Source organism: Anser brachyrhynchus (genome assembly GCF_964034855.1).
Source record: "Anser brachyrhynchus genome assembly, chromosome: 3".
NCBI lineage: Eukaryota > Metazoa > Chordata > Aves > Anseriformes > Anatidae > Anser > Anser brachyrhynchus.
Window position 1 is genome coordinate 55,601,602 of NC_137696.1, and position 16,562 is coordinate 55,618,163.

Consider the following 16,562-nt stretch of genomic DNA (forward strand, 5'->3'; position numbering starts at 1 on the left):
ATTTAATTTTATGACTTAAGTTTAGATTTAAAAAACACTACCTGAAATGGAAAAAAAAAAATCCAACATGATTCATTTCTGTGCCTAATATTGATGGTACAGGAAAACATTGATACAACATATGTTCCTGTAGACAGCAATGAATTTTTGTTTCAGGCATGCCATTTCCAAGTTTATTTTGTGTTGTTTTGAAACTGCCACATTCTTATTTCACTTTTATGCTGTGTATGTGTGATGAATTCAATGGTCTTTGTATACATGATAAAAAAGTTACACTTTCTGTGTAGACCTCTGTACTGTAACTTTTCATTATTATGAAGAGTGCAACAAAAACATGATATAAGAAAGTATGGTCATTTTAATGTCTATGTAAACGTTGACAGTACTGATAGAGCTTTTTTTTTGTTTACAGTCAATGCTTTATATATTCCAGTTTCACTTTCATCAAAGTACTGGAAAGTTCACACAGTTCAGATTGTTTATTTTAGAAGACTGAGTAGAAGAAAGGGCACCATATTCTTAAAATCGATTATATTAAAACAATAGAGCACCTAAGTCTTTTTTTTCATGTAAAGGCTTGATACCAGGCTCAAAATCAGCAAAACAGGAGAACTATAAGCGGTTCCAGGTGCATCTCTTATGAAAGAGCCAATTTTCATGCCAAGTCCAACATGGACTCTCTGCATTTGGACTTGCATTTGGACAATGCATTGCTTTGGACTCTCTCCCAAGTCCAAAAAGTCCCCTCTGAAAAAGAAAATACAAATTTTAAATGTATTTTCTACTATGAAATGTGTAAAACTTAGGGACCTGAAGAAAAATTCAGGAGGCATCTCTCTTCTCCCCTCACAAAACCAGTATATATATTTGTAAAGGAATAAGAAAAACAAACAAACAAAAATAAAATAGAATAAATGAGAGGCACTGAATTAGCCAACAGTGATTCATGAATGAAAATATGGAAATAATCTATCTTTAATATAGACAATGAAAAATGATTCTGAATATAAACATGTATTAAAGTAATTTCTCTCTTCACCAGTGTTAATTTTTTCAAAGGAAGTTTTTATTAATATTACTATACATAACTGGAGATAAAATGTTTCCAGAAAGCAGAACAATTTGGAAATAAGGTCAATGAAAGAGAAAAATTATCAGATAAATATTTTTCCATTGAGTTATTACCCTGTTCTTTAGTTCAAATTGTGAGACAGGCTCTGAAAAACACACTTTAAAATATCTGATCTAGCTAGGGATGGAAAAAGCGACTACATTTCTGCTTGTTAAAGAGCATCAAGGTGTTGAGAATGAAAACATCACTTTAGTCCTATAAATAAGACACTAAGTTTTCCCCTTTCATCCATCAGTATATTCTTACTTTTAATAGTGGTACCATCGATTAATTCAGTATGCCCATTTAGTTGCTTGTCTCTGTTCTAATAAGAATGTCATTTGTCATGATGGCAATTGTGTGTTCTTACATCCTCTGGTCTGAGACAATCAGCTCACTTTACATAGACTGATAAACTATTTTGGGATGATAAAAACATGCTTTACATTCTGTCCTGTATTTAACAAGTCAGATACGAAACAGGTTTTCTCTTGATTGCTGGCATGAAGCACTGTAGTTCCACAGTGAAGACTAATTTTCAGTTACTGTATGAGAGGAACTTAAACATGTAATGAAAAATAAAATTAAACAGTTTTTGCAACTTTAATGAGGAACAATATAAATCAGCTTTTAAAAATGAATAATTCTCTGATAAATGTTTTTCTTCTTTTTGATTTTAGGTTTTCAATAGTGCATTTTGGTATTTGATTAAATATGTGTTGGGCAAGAAGGTTCCTTACAGATATAAATTTGCCTTCAGGTCCTTCACTTTGGATTTTAAAGATACTGAGATTTTTGAGGATGACAGTGTGTCTTCAGGTACTGGACCAGTATTGTTAATCACTTCAAACATATCTGCCATTCTTATTTTGGAGGGAATTAACTCTTCACTAATCTTGTGTTTTCTCTCCTGGTTCATTAAGAATGAGAAATGGTTTGTTTCCTATGAGATGCCCAAGATTTCTGACAGATCTGATAATAGAACTAATCCTTGTCTTTGTTCCAGAAAGTATGTTTATGTTTTATTAATTTATAAAATCGCTCTTTGTCTTCTTTGAATTGCATTTGTCAGTATTAATGAGCACTTACAGATACTTTATTTTACCTGGTATACTGCAGTTCATGGATCTCTTTCAAATTATCATCTGAAATGAATTCAAATAGCTACAGTGTACATGAAATGAGAACAAGGGAAGGCTCAAGTTACTACCTTTACTGCAAGTTCTATTTCTTGGTGGTGGATTGATTACCAGCTCTCCCTCCCCCTTTCCACCCCCCCCCCCCCTTTTTTTTTTTTGAAGCCTATTAGTTGCCAAATCATTGTGTTTGCTGGCTAGTATTCTGGCTAGTCACACGTGTAGTGTGGGAACTAGCTACAGCACTGTCCACCTCATCTCCAGTCTGTGATTAGGGTATGTTAGCTATCTGAAGGTACTGTGGGAGGGATCATGATATTATAGGGAATGTGACAGGAAGTTTGGTGACACTGAATGGGGCAATAACGTGTGCAGGCTTTGCTGGTTCCCCTTCCCAGAATAATTCTCTCATTGCAGGTTCTTTTCCTCATTTTATATGCAGGCTGGAGGCATAAGGAGTTAGAATTAAGTTCACCTGGCAGCCAGATACATGGCTCTTTTCCATTTCCATAGACTTGTTTTACTATCTGTGTAACTTTTTAATCTATTAATATTTATTTTATTAATGTAAGCTTTATGTTTATGGCTTCATAACAAGACAAAAAGAATTAATCTGAAAAATTGGCATGAAGATGCATTTTCACCATTTAAAGATCATTCTTTCAGGGTTACTTATCTTCCCCTTCTGCAGTTATGAACTTACAATATGAAGTCTTTGCTCTTGGTCAACAAAAAAATGATATTACTTTCCTTTCATTAGTCAATTTATTTTGGAAAGTCGGTATAAAAAAACTTCATTAAAATTTACATGAATATATTTACTGACAAAATAATGTAATAAATTTTGAGAAAGCACCTATATTTGTCTCTGTTGTTGCTTTAATGGGGATTTTCCTCCAAATCTCTCTTCTGAAGGTTATTGTTTTTGATATACAAAAGATGAAGAGTCGGACAGAATGACTGCATAACTCAATGTGTTTTTCAGACTTATATTCTAAGACAAGAGTAAAAGTTATAAGGGCCCGTCTGTTGACATTTGTAACAATACTTGAAGTCAACACCTGTCACATTTTTCAAGATGATTGTGCAACTAATTTCTGTATTCCAAAAAAAAATCCAATATTAAGTACTTGTCAACAATAAACAAGAAGGTATTTTTACATTAGATTTGAATAATCAACACAGCTAGAATATATGAAGTTTTCATATAGCAAAGACGTCATACATGTTACTGAATTATAAGGTATAGTGTGGCAGATTATTTTTGTTTGTTTGTTTTGATTCTCCACCTAAATCACAAAAAGTGGAAGAAATATATGGCAAAGAAAATTTTTATTTCAGTTTGCTTTCCTACAGTGTAAAATTTATCTTTTTAATTTTGTTGCTTTTCCAGACCTAAATCACAAGAGGTTGGAAAGTGAATTGTTTCACTTTGCCTTTATTTACCTTTGGATGTATATATTTTGCCCTGCTTGATAAAGATTGCATTAGAGTAAGTGCATGCTTTTGTTCAGGTTCCATCCCAGAATGCTAAAGTAATGGAGACAGCTACATTTGAAAAAGCATAAAGCAAGCCAAATGGTGGGGGAAAAAATAGGTAGATAGTAGGAAAGCACAAGTGACAAATGCATTATAGGAATGCCTAGAAGGACCTGGTTTATCTGGCCTGCAACAACACTGCTGCATTGTCAGGTTAGTTGCACAGATCGTATAACAACTTGAATTATAATCCTTTGAAAACTAACAGTTATCACTGTAAAGTACCGTAATAGATGAGTAAAATCTTTTTGTTGTCTGTGTCTGAGGGTAGATCTATGCAAGTCTGAACTTTAAATGCCACCTCCATTTTGTATTAGCATATTCATTTTGCACAGTGTGCTAAATACACCGCAAGACTTGCCCAGGGCAAGGTATGTCACAATGTACTGCAGTTAGTAGCCCTTTCTGGCAAAGTTTCTGAGAAGTCACCCTGAAAACAACTTAGTGACATTGATCTGTCTGCCAAATACCATCCACCCCTATGGAACAGCTAGCACAGGAGCCACAGGAGATGTGAAAGTCCATGCAGTATGACAAAAAGATAGAAGGTTCTGAAGCTGATTGCTTCTCCATGTCATGGCTGTTCTATGGTTTTCTGGAGAGAGAGAGTAGATAAGAGACTGCAGAATTTCAGGGAATCATGAGATATTGAATTTACGGAGGTGTGTGATGCTTCTTAGAAAAGAAAGCCTATCAGGATGACGTTACATGGGACAAGGTGAGACGGTCTTAACAGTTCAATGCTGCTTGGCTGCTCTCTGTTGCACGCTCCCTCTGCTTACTCTTTACTGGTTTTCTTGGACTCTGTAATGAGCCAACCCAGTTCACTAACTCAGTCTCTGGCACTGATTTCTAAGTCTAGAGCCTTGGTCACTTGACAATCATTTAGGCACAATTCAAAGGTTACATTTCTTTCTTGTGGATAAATTCCAGCTATAAAGTTGTAGAGTACCTTTTGAGTGCAGTTCTGTAAGAATCTTCTGGTCTAAAACTTTATCTTGTCTAGAAGTCAAGCTGTTAGCTATAAGGTTATCTGTGTAAACCATTTTTGAGAAATCCTATACCGGCCCTGTTCTCTCCTGGAACAAGCTTTTCTTTCTTGAAATAGTGGTTAAGAGGGTGATCACACAGTTATGTGGTGGGACTGAAGGGATAACTGTAGACATTTGTTTCCTCTTCCACTCTGTTTGGATTCGAACTTGAGTTCCAATACAGGGGAGGGAAGGTTTGCCACTAATTGACTGAATATGTAAAGTGTCTCTCTAGTACTATATGCAAAATGGACCTAATCAATAAAAGCATTATATTGCATTGCCTACAGTATCCACACTATCCACACTATCAGGAGAAAATTGCAACTGATTTCACTGTTGAAGTTTTGTTAGGCTGCTTGGAGAACTTCAGTTTTATTAATAGCAGTGTATCTTGTAATTAACAAATAAAACAGGTCAGAAATTCCTGATGAATCAGTTTAATTGTAATGTCAAATGCTGATCATTTGAAGCATCCCCTAGTGAATATTTTTTGATTTAAAGCATTTCACAATACCACACATCTCTGTTTAAAAGACAAAATACTGAGAAATGTGAAGTCAAAACAAAGCTTATAGATCAGAATATTTAATTTTGTCTAGCATTACTTTGACTCATGTTACAAATCAAAATATTTTTGTTCTTATGAAAATGTATTTGAAAAATAAATAAAAAAATACATATTTAAGAACATGTAATTTTACAAAACATTCAGTGTTTCACAATCAGTGTTTCCAGTTTTCACCCTGATTTGGTGTAACTTTTGACAGTTCACATGAATAAGTAGTAAGGTTTTGTCATTTCTGTGCACGACTGCATCCAAGTTACCGTATTTGTATATTTAGAAACAACTCAACATTTAATTGACTGTATGCCCATGTATTCTTTAGCCTCACAGATTAGACCAGATGACCTCCAATGGTCCCCTCCAGTCTATATTATTCTGTGCTTATAAGCTTCTATCTTATAAAGGTGGCTGTACCGTGAATCTTGTTGAGTTCTGATCTGTTCTCTGTTGAAGTGGTGTTGTGTAACACCACTACACAGAGTGTTTCAGAACCACTAGATATTAAAAAAGCTTTCTGGGTTTTGGAAATAAGACAATAATGAGGATTGATGGTTGGAAGCAATCAATCTTATCAATGTTTGATACAAGAGATTAGATTGAAATGTGTGATCTTCTAGTTGATGACAGCATTATCTTTTCTTAAGCTAGTGTGTCCCACATTTCAAGCAGCGCTCTCTCCTCCTTTTTGTTTGTTGGTATTTCATTTCGGAGCACAGTTTCCTTCCCCTCTCTCTGTCTCACCCTCCTCACTGTACATTGTTGCAGTTCCAAACTGGCCTCCTGGCACTGCTTCCTTGTAGTGCTGCTCCCCATACCCTTTCCCTAAATCCTGATACTGATGGCTTCAAGGATGCTAATTCTAGGTAAGGATTCCTTCAGAGAGTTCATTAGTAATTTTTCAGATCCTACTGATTTCTGTTCCACTCAAAAACTCCTTGATAACAGAAAGTCGAGTCAGATAAATGAGCTTCCACTTTATCATAGATCCTACCCTTAATCTACAGCTCCTTAGCAAAGGCTGAATATAATATTTTGAATAATGTTAATGTTTAAATTATTACTTCATAAAATGATCAGATTGAGAGATAGAATCACTTAAAATGTTACGAGGCTCTTAAGCTATATGGAGATTTAGGCTTTGATGCATCAAATTCTATTGGCTTATGTTTGGAAGGTTATTTTGAAATTATATTAAAAGATTTGTTTTTTAAAAATACACTGAAATAGCTGTCTGTAAAAAGAAGTAAGGACTTGATGATTTGGTATTTGGCAGTAGCATAGTAGCTGCATGCTAACTTTATAATTACACAGTATGTGGTGTCTATTTTTATCATTATAGGAGGAAAATTTTAGGAGACACATTTTTGTCATATATGGAAGTCATGCATAAACCACTGTGTTTCTCTAATATAGCTCTCAAATCATTTGTTTATTTTTTCACTTCATAGCAAGCAGCTACAGGACTTCCAGCTTTAACGATGTTGCTCATTCTCTCACCCTTACTTCGGAGAGTTCTGAGGTTAATTCCCTTGGTAGCTGGCAGAAAAGAATTCCCACTTTTGAAGAAGAAGCAGCGGCTCTTAAACTCCAAGCCATTTGGAGGGGGGCTTATGTGAGGAAAGTACTGAACAGCAGAAAACCAGGTGTGTCCTTTAAAAGTAGCTTTTTAAAAAAAAATATTTCATGCTTCATCTTGTTCAAATATTTAAAGATTTGGTTCCTAATTATACCTGGTTAAAGTGAACCAAAATGCAGTAGAACATTATAGTTCAATGAATAATCTCATATAAATCTATGAAGTGTTCAACCTAGCCACTTAGCACATATGATTCTAAAAAGTAATGTAAGACAACTGCCATTGATTTCCATAAATATTAAAGCAGAATCTACATTAAGATAGTTTTAGCTTAGAGCTGGGTTAAATGTTTATTTTCTACAAAAGCAAGTAAAGGTTTTAAATATGTATGTGTCCTTCTTTTACATCATTGCAACAAGTAGGTTTGTCTGTGTTTTTCTAAACTATATTTTAACACTGTCATGTTGATTTGTGATGAGACATACAGTAGAAATTACAGGAAAATGTGTATGGACACCTGTGATGACAGAATCCTAAGGAAATTAATAAAGTAATACATTTGGAGAGTTTCTCAGTCTGTACATTCATGTGTATTTGTGTTTTATTTTCTTGGTCTTTTTTTGTTTGTTTGTTTTGTTTTGTTTTTTATTTTAATGTGTATAGCAAATAACAATTTGAACTTAGGCTTTAAGAAACCTAAATGTCATTGGCAGAGTTTAGTATTTCCAATGATTTTAAACTGGTTTAAAGAAATGTTCTGATAAAGGTAGTAGGAAAAGGTGGTGTGAGTGTACAAGTGAAAAAGTGAGAAAAGGTGATCGGAGATGGGGAGAGAGAAAGATCTTAAACAACAAATCCAACTAAGCTTTGGCCTAAAATCCTTTCTTTGTGTGCTTCTGAGGATCATTATGGTTTGTTTTTCATAGATTTGAATTCAGAGCACACTTAGGGGAGGCAGAAAAGCTCTCTTCAAGAGGACCTCCACAAACCATGACCATTTCAGCTCAGAGAACATAAAGAAAAACTCTTATTAATCATGTATCATGTATAATTCTATAAAAGCTGGCATAACCATTTCAAACAGCATTATGATATTGATGAAGTATTTGGAGCATTCATAGTCTAGCCAATCTAAATTTAGTCTTTCTACGGTCATAACTCTGTATTTTCATTCTATTTGAAGCCAGAGATCATCATTAAAAAACCTAGTCAGATACCCAGTTTATGACAGGCTGTTACAGTTCTGCTGGAAACTCTTTTGTGAGTCACATTACCTACATTTCAGTGTCCTGTGGGCAATGTGTAGGAGAGACTGATAGTGAATAAATACAATTCCTCTCCCAACAAGTCCATACAAGCACCTGAGGAATGTAATGGATAATCAGCAGAACACAGCATCAAAGGCTGATCCTGTGTTCAAAAGATGTTATGCTGATGCTATGCTTCATTCTTAGGTATGTAAATAGAGGTATCTTACATAGCAGTTGAAGACTTGTGTTACATTTCTTAGCCAGCAATTCTATCATCTTAGTTGGACTACTGTGTCCAGCTGCAGTGTCTGCAATCCAAGAAGAAAGATAGGTGACCGGATCTGGGTAGAGTTGTAAGGATCATGATTAAAGAAGGGTCTTGTACTTGTATACTGTTAGTTTTGAATTTGACAAAATGGAAGATTAAGAATTACATCATTATAATCTGTAAGTATCCACATGAGAAAAGGAATTTGATAGCAAACAGGTCTTTAGTCTGAGATCTGAAGGGTTAATGAGGTCTTTAGTCTGAGATTCAAAGATTACAAGTTGAATCCAGACACATTCAAACTAGAAAAAGAGGTACTTGTTTTAAAAAGTATAAGGTATTTACCGGAATAAAACAAGAGTTGTATTGGGTTTTCATCACTGAAAATTGTAAAATCAAAAATACACATCCAATTCAAAAAAGGCTTAATTCTTTACATGTGATGAAACAGCATTTAACATGTTAACCAGGCAGTTATATGGAAAGTCAGATCACAAAGATACCTTCTAGCCTTACAGTATATGAATGTCTGAGGATCTTGACAAAGAAAACTGCTCTGTTTTGAGATACATGGTCACCTTTTACTAAGTCATCCCCGTCTGCTAGAAATTCCTTCCTGACCTAGCATCATTGCTAGGGTTCTCTCTCTTGTATATTTACCTGCACCTGTTGATCTACTCGAGTTATCTTCCAAACTTTCAACTCCTCATCAGTAAATCTAGTGCCAGCTTTCTCCCAGATTATCACCTGCACCCAGTCTTACTTAAGCTTTTCCACCAAGTAGTCTAGTGTCCTCTTAATTTATAAAAAAGTGCCATTTGTAAATTAGGAGTTCTTGTAAGCTTTCACTTGTATTAACTCCTACAAATCCCAGAGCCTGGAATCTGCTCTTTTGATGATTCAGATTCTAGAGTTTTATCTTTTTAACTATATATGAGTACCTCAACTCCTTTCTTTAATTTTCCATAATGTCTTAGCTTCCCCTGATTAACCTCTACACTGCTACTTTTAATTGAGGTATTTTCTTTACAGTGCTTTGCTGTTTGGCCTTTTTTTTTTTTTTTTTTTTTGTCATACTATTCTTCTCTTTTTTGCCACTATCTATTTTTTTTTCTCCCTTACTTGTCATTGTGGTAAAGTGTAACTTTTTCCCCATCTTCTTACTGTTTTGTTTATTTTTTCATTAATTGTTTATGCAATAAAGGAGGATTTCACATAACTTTAGTCTTAGAAAGTTAAATGTTAGAGGTCTAAAACAGTTGCCTAGTCTTCATCTTCATTCTCCAGATGGAAGTAGACATCCTCAGATGGAAAGACAGGCTGTCATCTGGGAGGTATCAGGCATGGGTGGGGTGAATTATCCCCTAGAGCTGTTTGATTCTCTTCTTTTTAGCTTCACAGATTGCCTAGGTACCTGCCTCTTAGTATTATAATTGCTACTGAGAGCTAAACAGTGTGTTCTCTGAGGACAGAAATCATCTCATATCAATGCAACATGTTATGGTGAAGGTCTGTAAATCAGAAAATATTAGTCACATCATTTTTGATGTTGTAGGAGTACTAAAAGTACAAAGGTGATGATAAAGAAGTTTTCCTCTATCAAAGGAAAAAGTAGTTATCAGCTCTGTGAAACCTCTGTAAAATTCCAAATAAGGTTCTAATGATATGTAAGAAAATTAATTTGTGCAAGTAAGGTTTTTCATGAGTATTTGGCAGGTGTATATTAAAAACAATAAAAATGTAGGTGCTACATACATTTTTCTAACTTATTTCATTATTTCTAGGTACTAAAGAAAACACTATTGTCAAAGAAACCTTGCAAAAATTGTGGACTGCAATTGAGTTAAATTTTGAACAGTGTGCTGTAATACTGTTAAGGTAATGAAGTTATCAATTCAACTATTTTATTGGTGCCAGTTCCATAGAATTGCCATAAATTGCTGTTTCACAAAATAAATGTACTAAACTTTGTTGAAAAGGATGAGATGCTTTCCATGAAGACATGCTCTGCTTTATTCTGTGTGCTTTATTTACTTGAATAAAACTATATCACTTCTAATCACTAGGTAAGGATGTTACTAGAGGGTTTTTTTCCTACAGCTTGAACTAGAATATTATCTGTATTCTTCTGTACTTTTTTTTTTTTTAATATCCAGTAGGCTGTTTCATATGTATAAATCTGATGCTGATTCTTTGATTAAACATCTATCCAGATGATTTAAAGAAACCTTTTGATTCATGCTTCTGATTCATTTTAAGGAATCATGACTGACATTAGAAAGGCTAATTCTAGCATAATTTATATCACTGGGGGCTCTGTTTGCAGCACTTGCTTGAAAGAAAGTGTTTGTGTTCCCTGATATTTAATAACAGCTTTTGCAAAGATAGCTGCAGTAATTTCAACAGTGTTTCTTAAATCATTTTCAAGCATGACTGCCTTTGGGGATCATGTATTTTTACAAAGTCCTTAAAAATTATCTCTGCAAGTGTTCACACGACCAATCCAGCAGTAGACCAGCTCTGCTAAGGTTGAGGAGTGAAAACTAGCAATAATTACTGGCGGTGGATACAAATCCTCACTCCATATAACCCAGCAATTTGAGGAACACTCACATGGGGGTATATCTTTTTAAAACATATGGGACTGATTCTCAGGCATCATCTCAGGGGATGTATTTGACTGTTAAAATCATGTTACTATGATTTTATTATTATTATTTTTTGAAATACATATATATAAACAACTGATCTGAACAACTGAATTTAATATAATAATCTAGCACCTTGGCCAGTAAAGTTACATGCAGGAATTTCAGGAGTTCAGTGTTAGGGTAAAAGTTTTCCCCATACTCGAACCCCAGACATACCACAGGGCAGAAGCAGTACCATTTTACAATACAAACAACTGGTCTAAAATGTCCTAAACTAGATTAAGCTAGAGTTACCATCTGTTTGTCATTATACATCTCACATTCTTGGTGAGAAGCTCACTATATTTGTCCATACTGTAATTTTCAAGGAGTTCACAAATCTGGGGCTGTCCAAGCGTGGTGTTTATCAGTAGCAGAAGGAACCTTTGCAAAACTTTGTGGACTAAGATTTCAAAGCATCCTGCTTTAAACTACTTCTGGCAATATTTGGATCCAGTCTGTGGCTCATCTTAATTAAATGTCAAGGTTGACTGTTATCATTGCTAAAAGCATGGTTGTGAGGATAGTTTGTGTAATTTTAATTGCTGTCTAGGGATAACAAAACATCAAAGTACCATTGTCCAGGTTTGGCTGATAATATTTTAGCAATTGAAAGAGTTGGACATGTTTTGGGAACATTAACTTTTGATATTACAAATGATAAATAGAACTTCGTGGTGTCAGTTAGGTGCCGGTCAGGTTGGCTCTAATTTCATAGAACTTAATAACATCTAAAAGATTATTGGCCTAAAGAATAACTTTTGAAGTTACTCTTTTAGGTTCCTTCCTATATGTAAGGAACAATTTTAATCACATTTAAATTTGTTTGGTTTTATTTTTATTGCTGTCTTGTTCCCCACCCAAAAAAAAAAAACCACCAGAAAGATGTTTATTTTTTAATCTCCTAATGATGCTACAGCTTTAAGATGACAGCTTAATATAAAGAAATGGAAGTTATACTTACGGATATATATGTATTTTTAATAAAAACAAAAAAATGTACACACAGATAGACTGATAGATAGACTGATAGATACAAATATTTGTATGTAAGTATCAGCCATTACAGGCTATTAGTTCTTGAACCTAAAGAGCACATTTTCTACCTGATTTGTTACATTTTTAGTGTGAATAACTAACAGAGAAGATAGTAGTAGTAGTAAAACCTTTAATAACCACATTTATATTTACGGTCAGATGCAAACCAGTGTTGCTTATGATTAGTATAAGTCAAAGTCAAGATATATGTCCCCTCCTCATTAGATTTAAATGTTTATCTCTTTTTCTGCTTTCCAGAGAGATGTTTAAAAAAAACTGTAAGTCAGTTGAAAAGTTTCCTTGCTATGAAGATGAGTGGTGTAAGGTCTCTTTTGCTGACTATGCTGTAACATATGCTGATCAGCCACCAAATATTTGGTTTGTGATTTTTAGGTGAGTTTCATACAGCCTTATATGATTCTTATGAGGAAATAATGTTGATACATTGTGTTTTTCCTAATCTGTTTTAAAAACATAAACATGTTTTTAAAACATGTTACATAAATCACTTAATTTGTGAAAATATTTTGAATGTAATTTTTATTTTATTTTAGGGAAATATTTATTGTTCCAGAAGATATGCTTATAGTGCCAAAGATGTATACCACTATCCCTTCCTGTAGACTTCATGTAGTTGATAATGACACTCTGGAGGAAATGCCACATGTCTTTTTCAAAGTGACACCTCAGGTTTATCCCAAAAATAAGGTAAATGTGAAGAGTGGTGACGGAAAGTATTTTAATAATGATTGCCTGAATTCTGTAGATATTTTCAGCTAAATTGTAACGTTCTGCTTAGAAGTACACCCATATTTACTAGCAAGTTTAAACAGACTGTCAATGACCTTCTTCCATGCTAAATTTAATGTGGAAAGAATAGTCTTAATTTTCTTTGGTTATTTTTGATCAATTCTAAAGGGGGGCTATCACCCAATTTCCCTGAGCTGTGCTAATCAAGAGCAACTTGGCTGCTGTTGCTGATGCTGTTCACCTGCCAGGATAACCTTGAAGACTCAAGGACCAAACTAAGAATGTGGCACAAATAGCCTTTTATAAGGCATGCTTGCAATTATTAAATTACATGCTTCTTCAGGTGCTAATGATAACTGTAGTGCTGATGCCAAATACAGCTTTAGATGTGCTCCCTCTCAAAGTCTCTAAGAATCATTAGAGTAATTTGCTTCTGGAAATAAATAAATAAATGTAGTTAAATAAGTATCACACTTTCCCCTCCTCCTGCCTTTTTGTCTTTAGGCTAATGACAATTTGCTCAGTCTTGCAAGGTATGTTTCCTACGCTCTTGATTACTTTCTCCTCTGGACTCTTCCCAGTTGTTCTCATTGTTTCTTGTTTATGATGTACAACTCTGAGCACAAAAAGCTTTGCACCAAGGATTTACTGAAGGCCATACAAATGATGAGCAAGAAATGATTAGTTTACATGTCTTGTGGGTGGGCTTACTTCGCCTTATAAATCTGGCTGCGATGCTTTCCCTTTTTTTGCAACGGCATTTTTGACTCATACTGCTGTAGCCCTAGGTGCTTTTTTGAAGAACTGAATCTTGTAGTTTATTGTTCTTGACTAAATATGTTGTATTTCACTATTGATTTTAATGCCTTTTTTTTTTTTTTGACTGTTTCCCTGGTTTAAAATAACTTTGGATTCTTATTTTGTCTTCCTAAGGAGACAAAATCCTTACAAGTTACAATCCAAGTTACAATCCTTACATAAGTTACAATCCTTAGCTTCATGTTATCAGTTAATTAAACATATATTTTCCCTTCCACCATCCACATTACTAACAGAAGTATTGAATGAAAACAGTTCTAGGTGTAGATCTTTGAAATCTCACTGACTGCGACCTTCTTTTCCAAACTGGGTCATGAATATGTGCTTTTTGGAAGTGGTTATCCAACATCCACTCTAGTTTCCTCATTACGACAGCATTTCTGTAGAATTATAAGAATGATCAGAGAAACAGTGTCAGGTGTCTTACTCAAGGCAAGATATATGATGTCTATCATTTCTCCTTCATTCCTGTCATGTGCTTTCCTATACAAGGAAACTTGATTGGTATATGACTTTTTTGCTATTAATAATCTTTTTACTTTGTTGAGGGGGTTGCAAGTGGTTCATTTCATTATTTATTTCATAATATTTCCAGCCATTAAATCTATGCTGTCTGATAGTTTTCTAGGCAACTTTGTCCATTTTAAAAAAGTAACATCATAGTTCTGTAGTCCTCAAGTACATTACCTTTCCCCCATCAGTTATGAAACATAAATAAAAACCCCTGCGATTGTTTTATTCTGTTATTTAATCGTCATTCAGTTCATAAGTTCATCAGGCCTAAAAATAAAATTAATATAATCATTTACCACTTATTTCCCTATTCTAGCCTGCCTCTAACCTCTTTAATGTTACCTCTACTGTTAACTATGTTAGCCACACTATCCATGGCTTATCTTTTTAGGGAAGAGAAGTTCATGTTTTGGCCTTCTCAGTCTCATCTGTCAATAGCAAGGAACTGATGTTAGTCTAACACCATAGAAGTATTTTTCTTATCCTTTTGCAACCCATACTTGCACGTACTTTCACCTCTGCCCCCAAAAGAATGAACTTATTTTATATAGTGTTTGTAGTGAGAGCTGGCTGAACGTGACAGGTAAGGACTGCTACTGCTAGAGGAATATGCAGGGCTGTAGACAAGCTCTTCAAGTTCTCAGAGCTAATTTGGGATCTTCAGCGGTAGGGTGTGTATTCTACTGGGAAACAAAGTTCAGTTTGGAATCCGACAGTGACAAGTGGCAGGATGCAAAAAGAAGTCTCGGTGTTGAACACTACTTAATGCCTTTCAAGAAAGTGATGAGCTGTGGAAAGAACTATCACAAATTTTATTATTTCTTTCAGATCTCATCTCAGCATTTATCCTATTTAGCATGCCACAGCTGTCTCTTTCTGTCTTGTAAGACATATTTTCCACTTCCCCAATTTTACTATTTGTTTTTCTCAAGTGTCCTCCCATTTCATGTGCTTTTCTTTAATAAAGATGTCCAGAATTGAGCACTGTATTCCAAATAAGATCTTACCAATACTATGCAGTACTATGGTTTAAATACTGGAAATGCTCATTTTCCTATGCCCTACCCTCACATGATACTTTCTATAATCCTTTTTTATTTTTTTTTTCCCATGGACACAGCACATAATAACCTCAGCGATTCTGTCATTAACTAAATTAAATGGCTTATTTTTTTTCTCCTATTCTTCCTTGTTGAAGTCCTCTCCACTTAATAATTAGAGAAGATATTTTAGTTATTATTCTTTCAGCTCATGACTTTAAATTTTACAAAATTAAGTGTGGTTAATATCAGTAAAGAGGGATTTTGATTTAACAATATTAAAACAGTATTGTACATATATGCTGTATTTTTTGTACTTGTTTTTATTACATTTCTTAATCACTGCTACTGAATTTCTCATTTTGACAAGGCATTATGTGATTGTCATAAAACACAGAATAAAGTGGTATTATTTTAATCTGTTACCTTTCTTTCTAACAGTATTTGGTAAAAAAAAATAATCAACAGTGTCATACATCAAGCAAGAAATTATACAGCATGCCTGAATTCCTAAATGTCAATATTAATATAGTTCTTTTTTTTTTTTTAATAAACCTACCAGTTAGTTGTTCTGCTTCAAAACTATGAATCAGCAGCTAACAACAGAGTGAAATAGATATTTTATCAGCAGATATTATTCTGCTGCAGAGTCATTCCTGGAATACATTCAATCACTGAAATGAAACTCTGAAATGAACTTTATGATACGAAGAATAAAATCTGCAGACTAGCAATAACGTCTGTCTTCTTTCTGCAGATATTACAATCTAGATATAAACTAGCTACCCGCTTCACATTATTTAGATTTTATTTATTTATTTTTGTATTACATTTTCTTCTTCCACAGTCATTTTTTCTCAACTGCTTGATACAGGTTTGTCTTTTTTTTTTCTTCCCCCCACTGTCTTTTTTTTATAAACAAATTTTCTGAACAGATCATAAAAAATGATAGAGATGAGCATTTTTCAATCTTCAGCTGAGCAACAAAGATAAGATGTTAAGAAATCATTACTGACAACATATTTAATTTAGAAAACAGAAGTCTAATTGAGGGCACTGATCAGTTGTTTGTCTTGACTAGCTGTTGAAGGACATAAGGAAATCACCTTTCTTAATTGAAAAATAAATTTAGGTGATATTAAAAAAAAAAAAGAACCTTTCTGATTCACAGGTATAGTGAAATGAAACAAGAAACCTAATTATGGAATAAAGTCTCTTGGAGATTTTTAAGAA

General features: G+C 34.1%; 1 protein-coding gene across 2 annotated transcripts in view; it reads left to right on the forward strand.

Annotated features, from left to right (window-relative positions):
• Window positions 1-16,562, forward strand: part of ADGB (androglobin) — a 120,428-nt gene that overhangs the window by 73,348 nt on the left and 30,518 nt on the right. For both annotated transcript variants that reach the window (XM_080585377.1, XM_080585378.1), the window contains 5 exons: window positions 1,792-1,930; window positions 6,834-7,028; window positions 10,264-10,357; window positions 12,466-12,600; window positions 12,762-12,915. In XM_080585377.1, coding sequence (XP_080441503.1) covers window positions 1,792-1,930; window positions 6,834-7,028; window positions 10,264-10,357; window positions 12,466-12,600; window positions 12,762-12,915 — 717 coding nt within the window. The remainder of the gene's footprint in view (window positions 1-1,791; window positions 1,931-6,833; window positions 7,029-10,263; window positions 10,358-12,465; window positions 12,601-12,761; window positions 12,916-16,562) is intronic.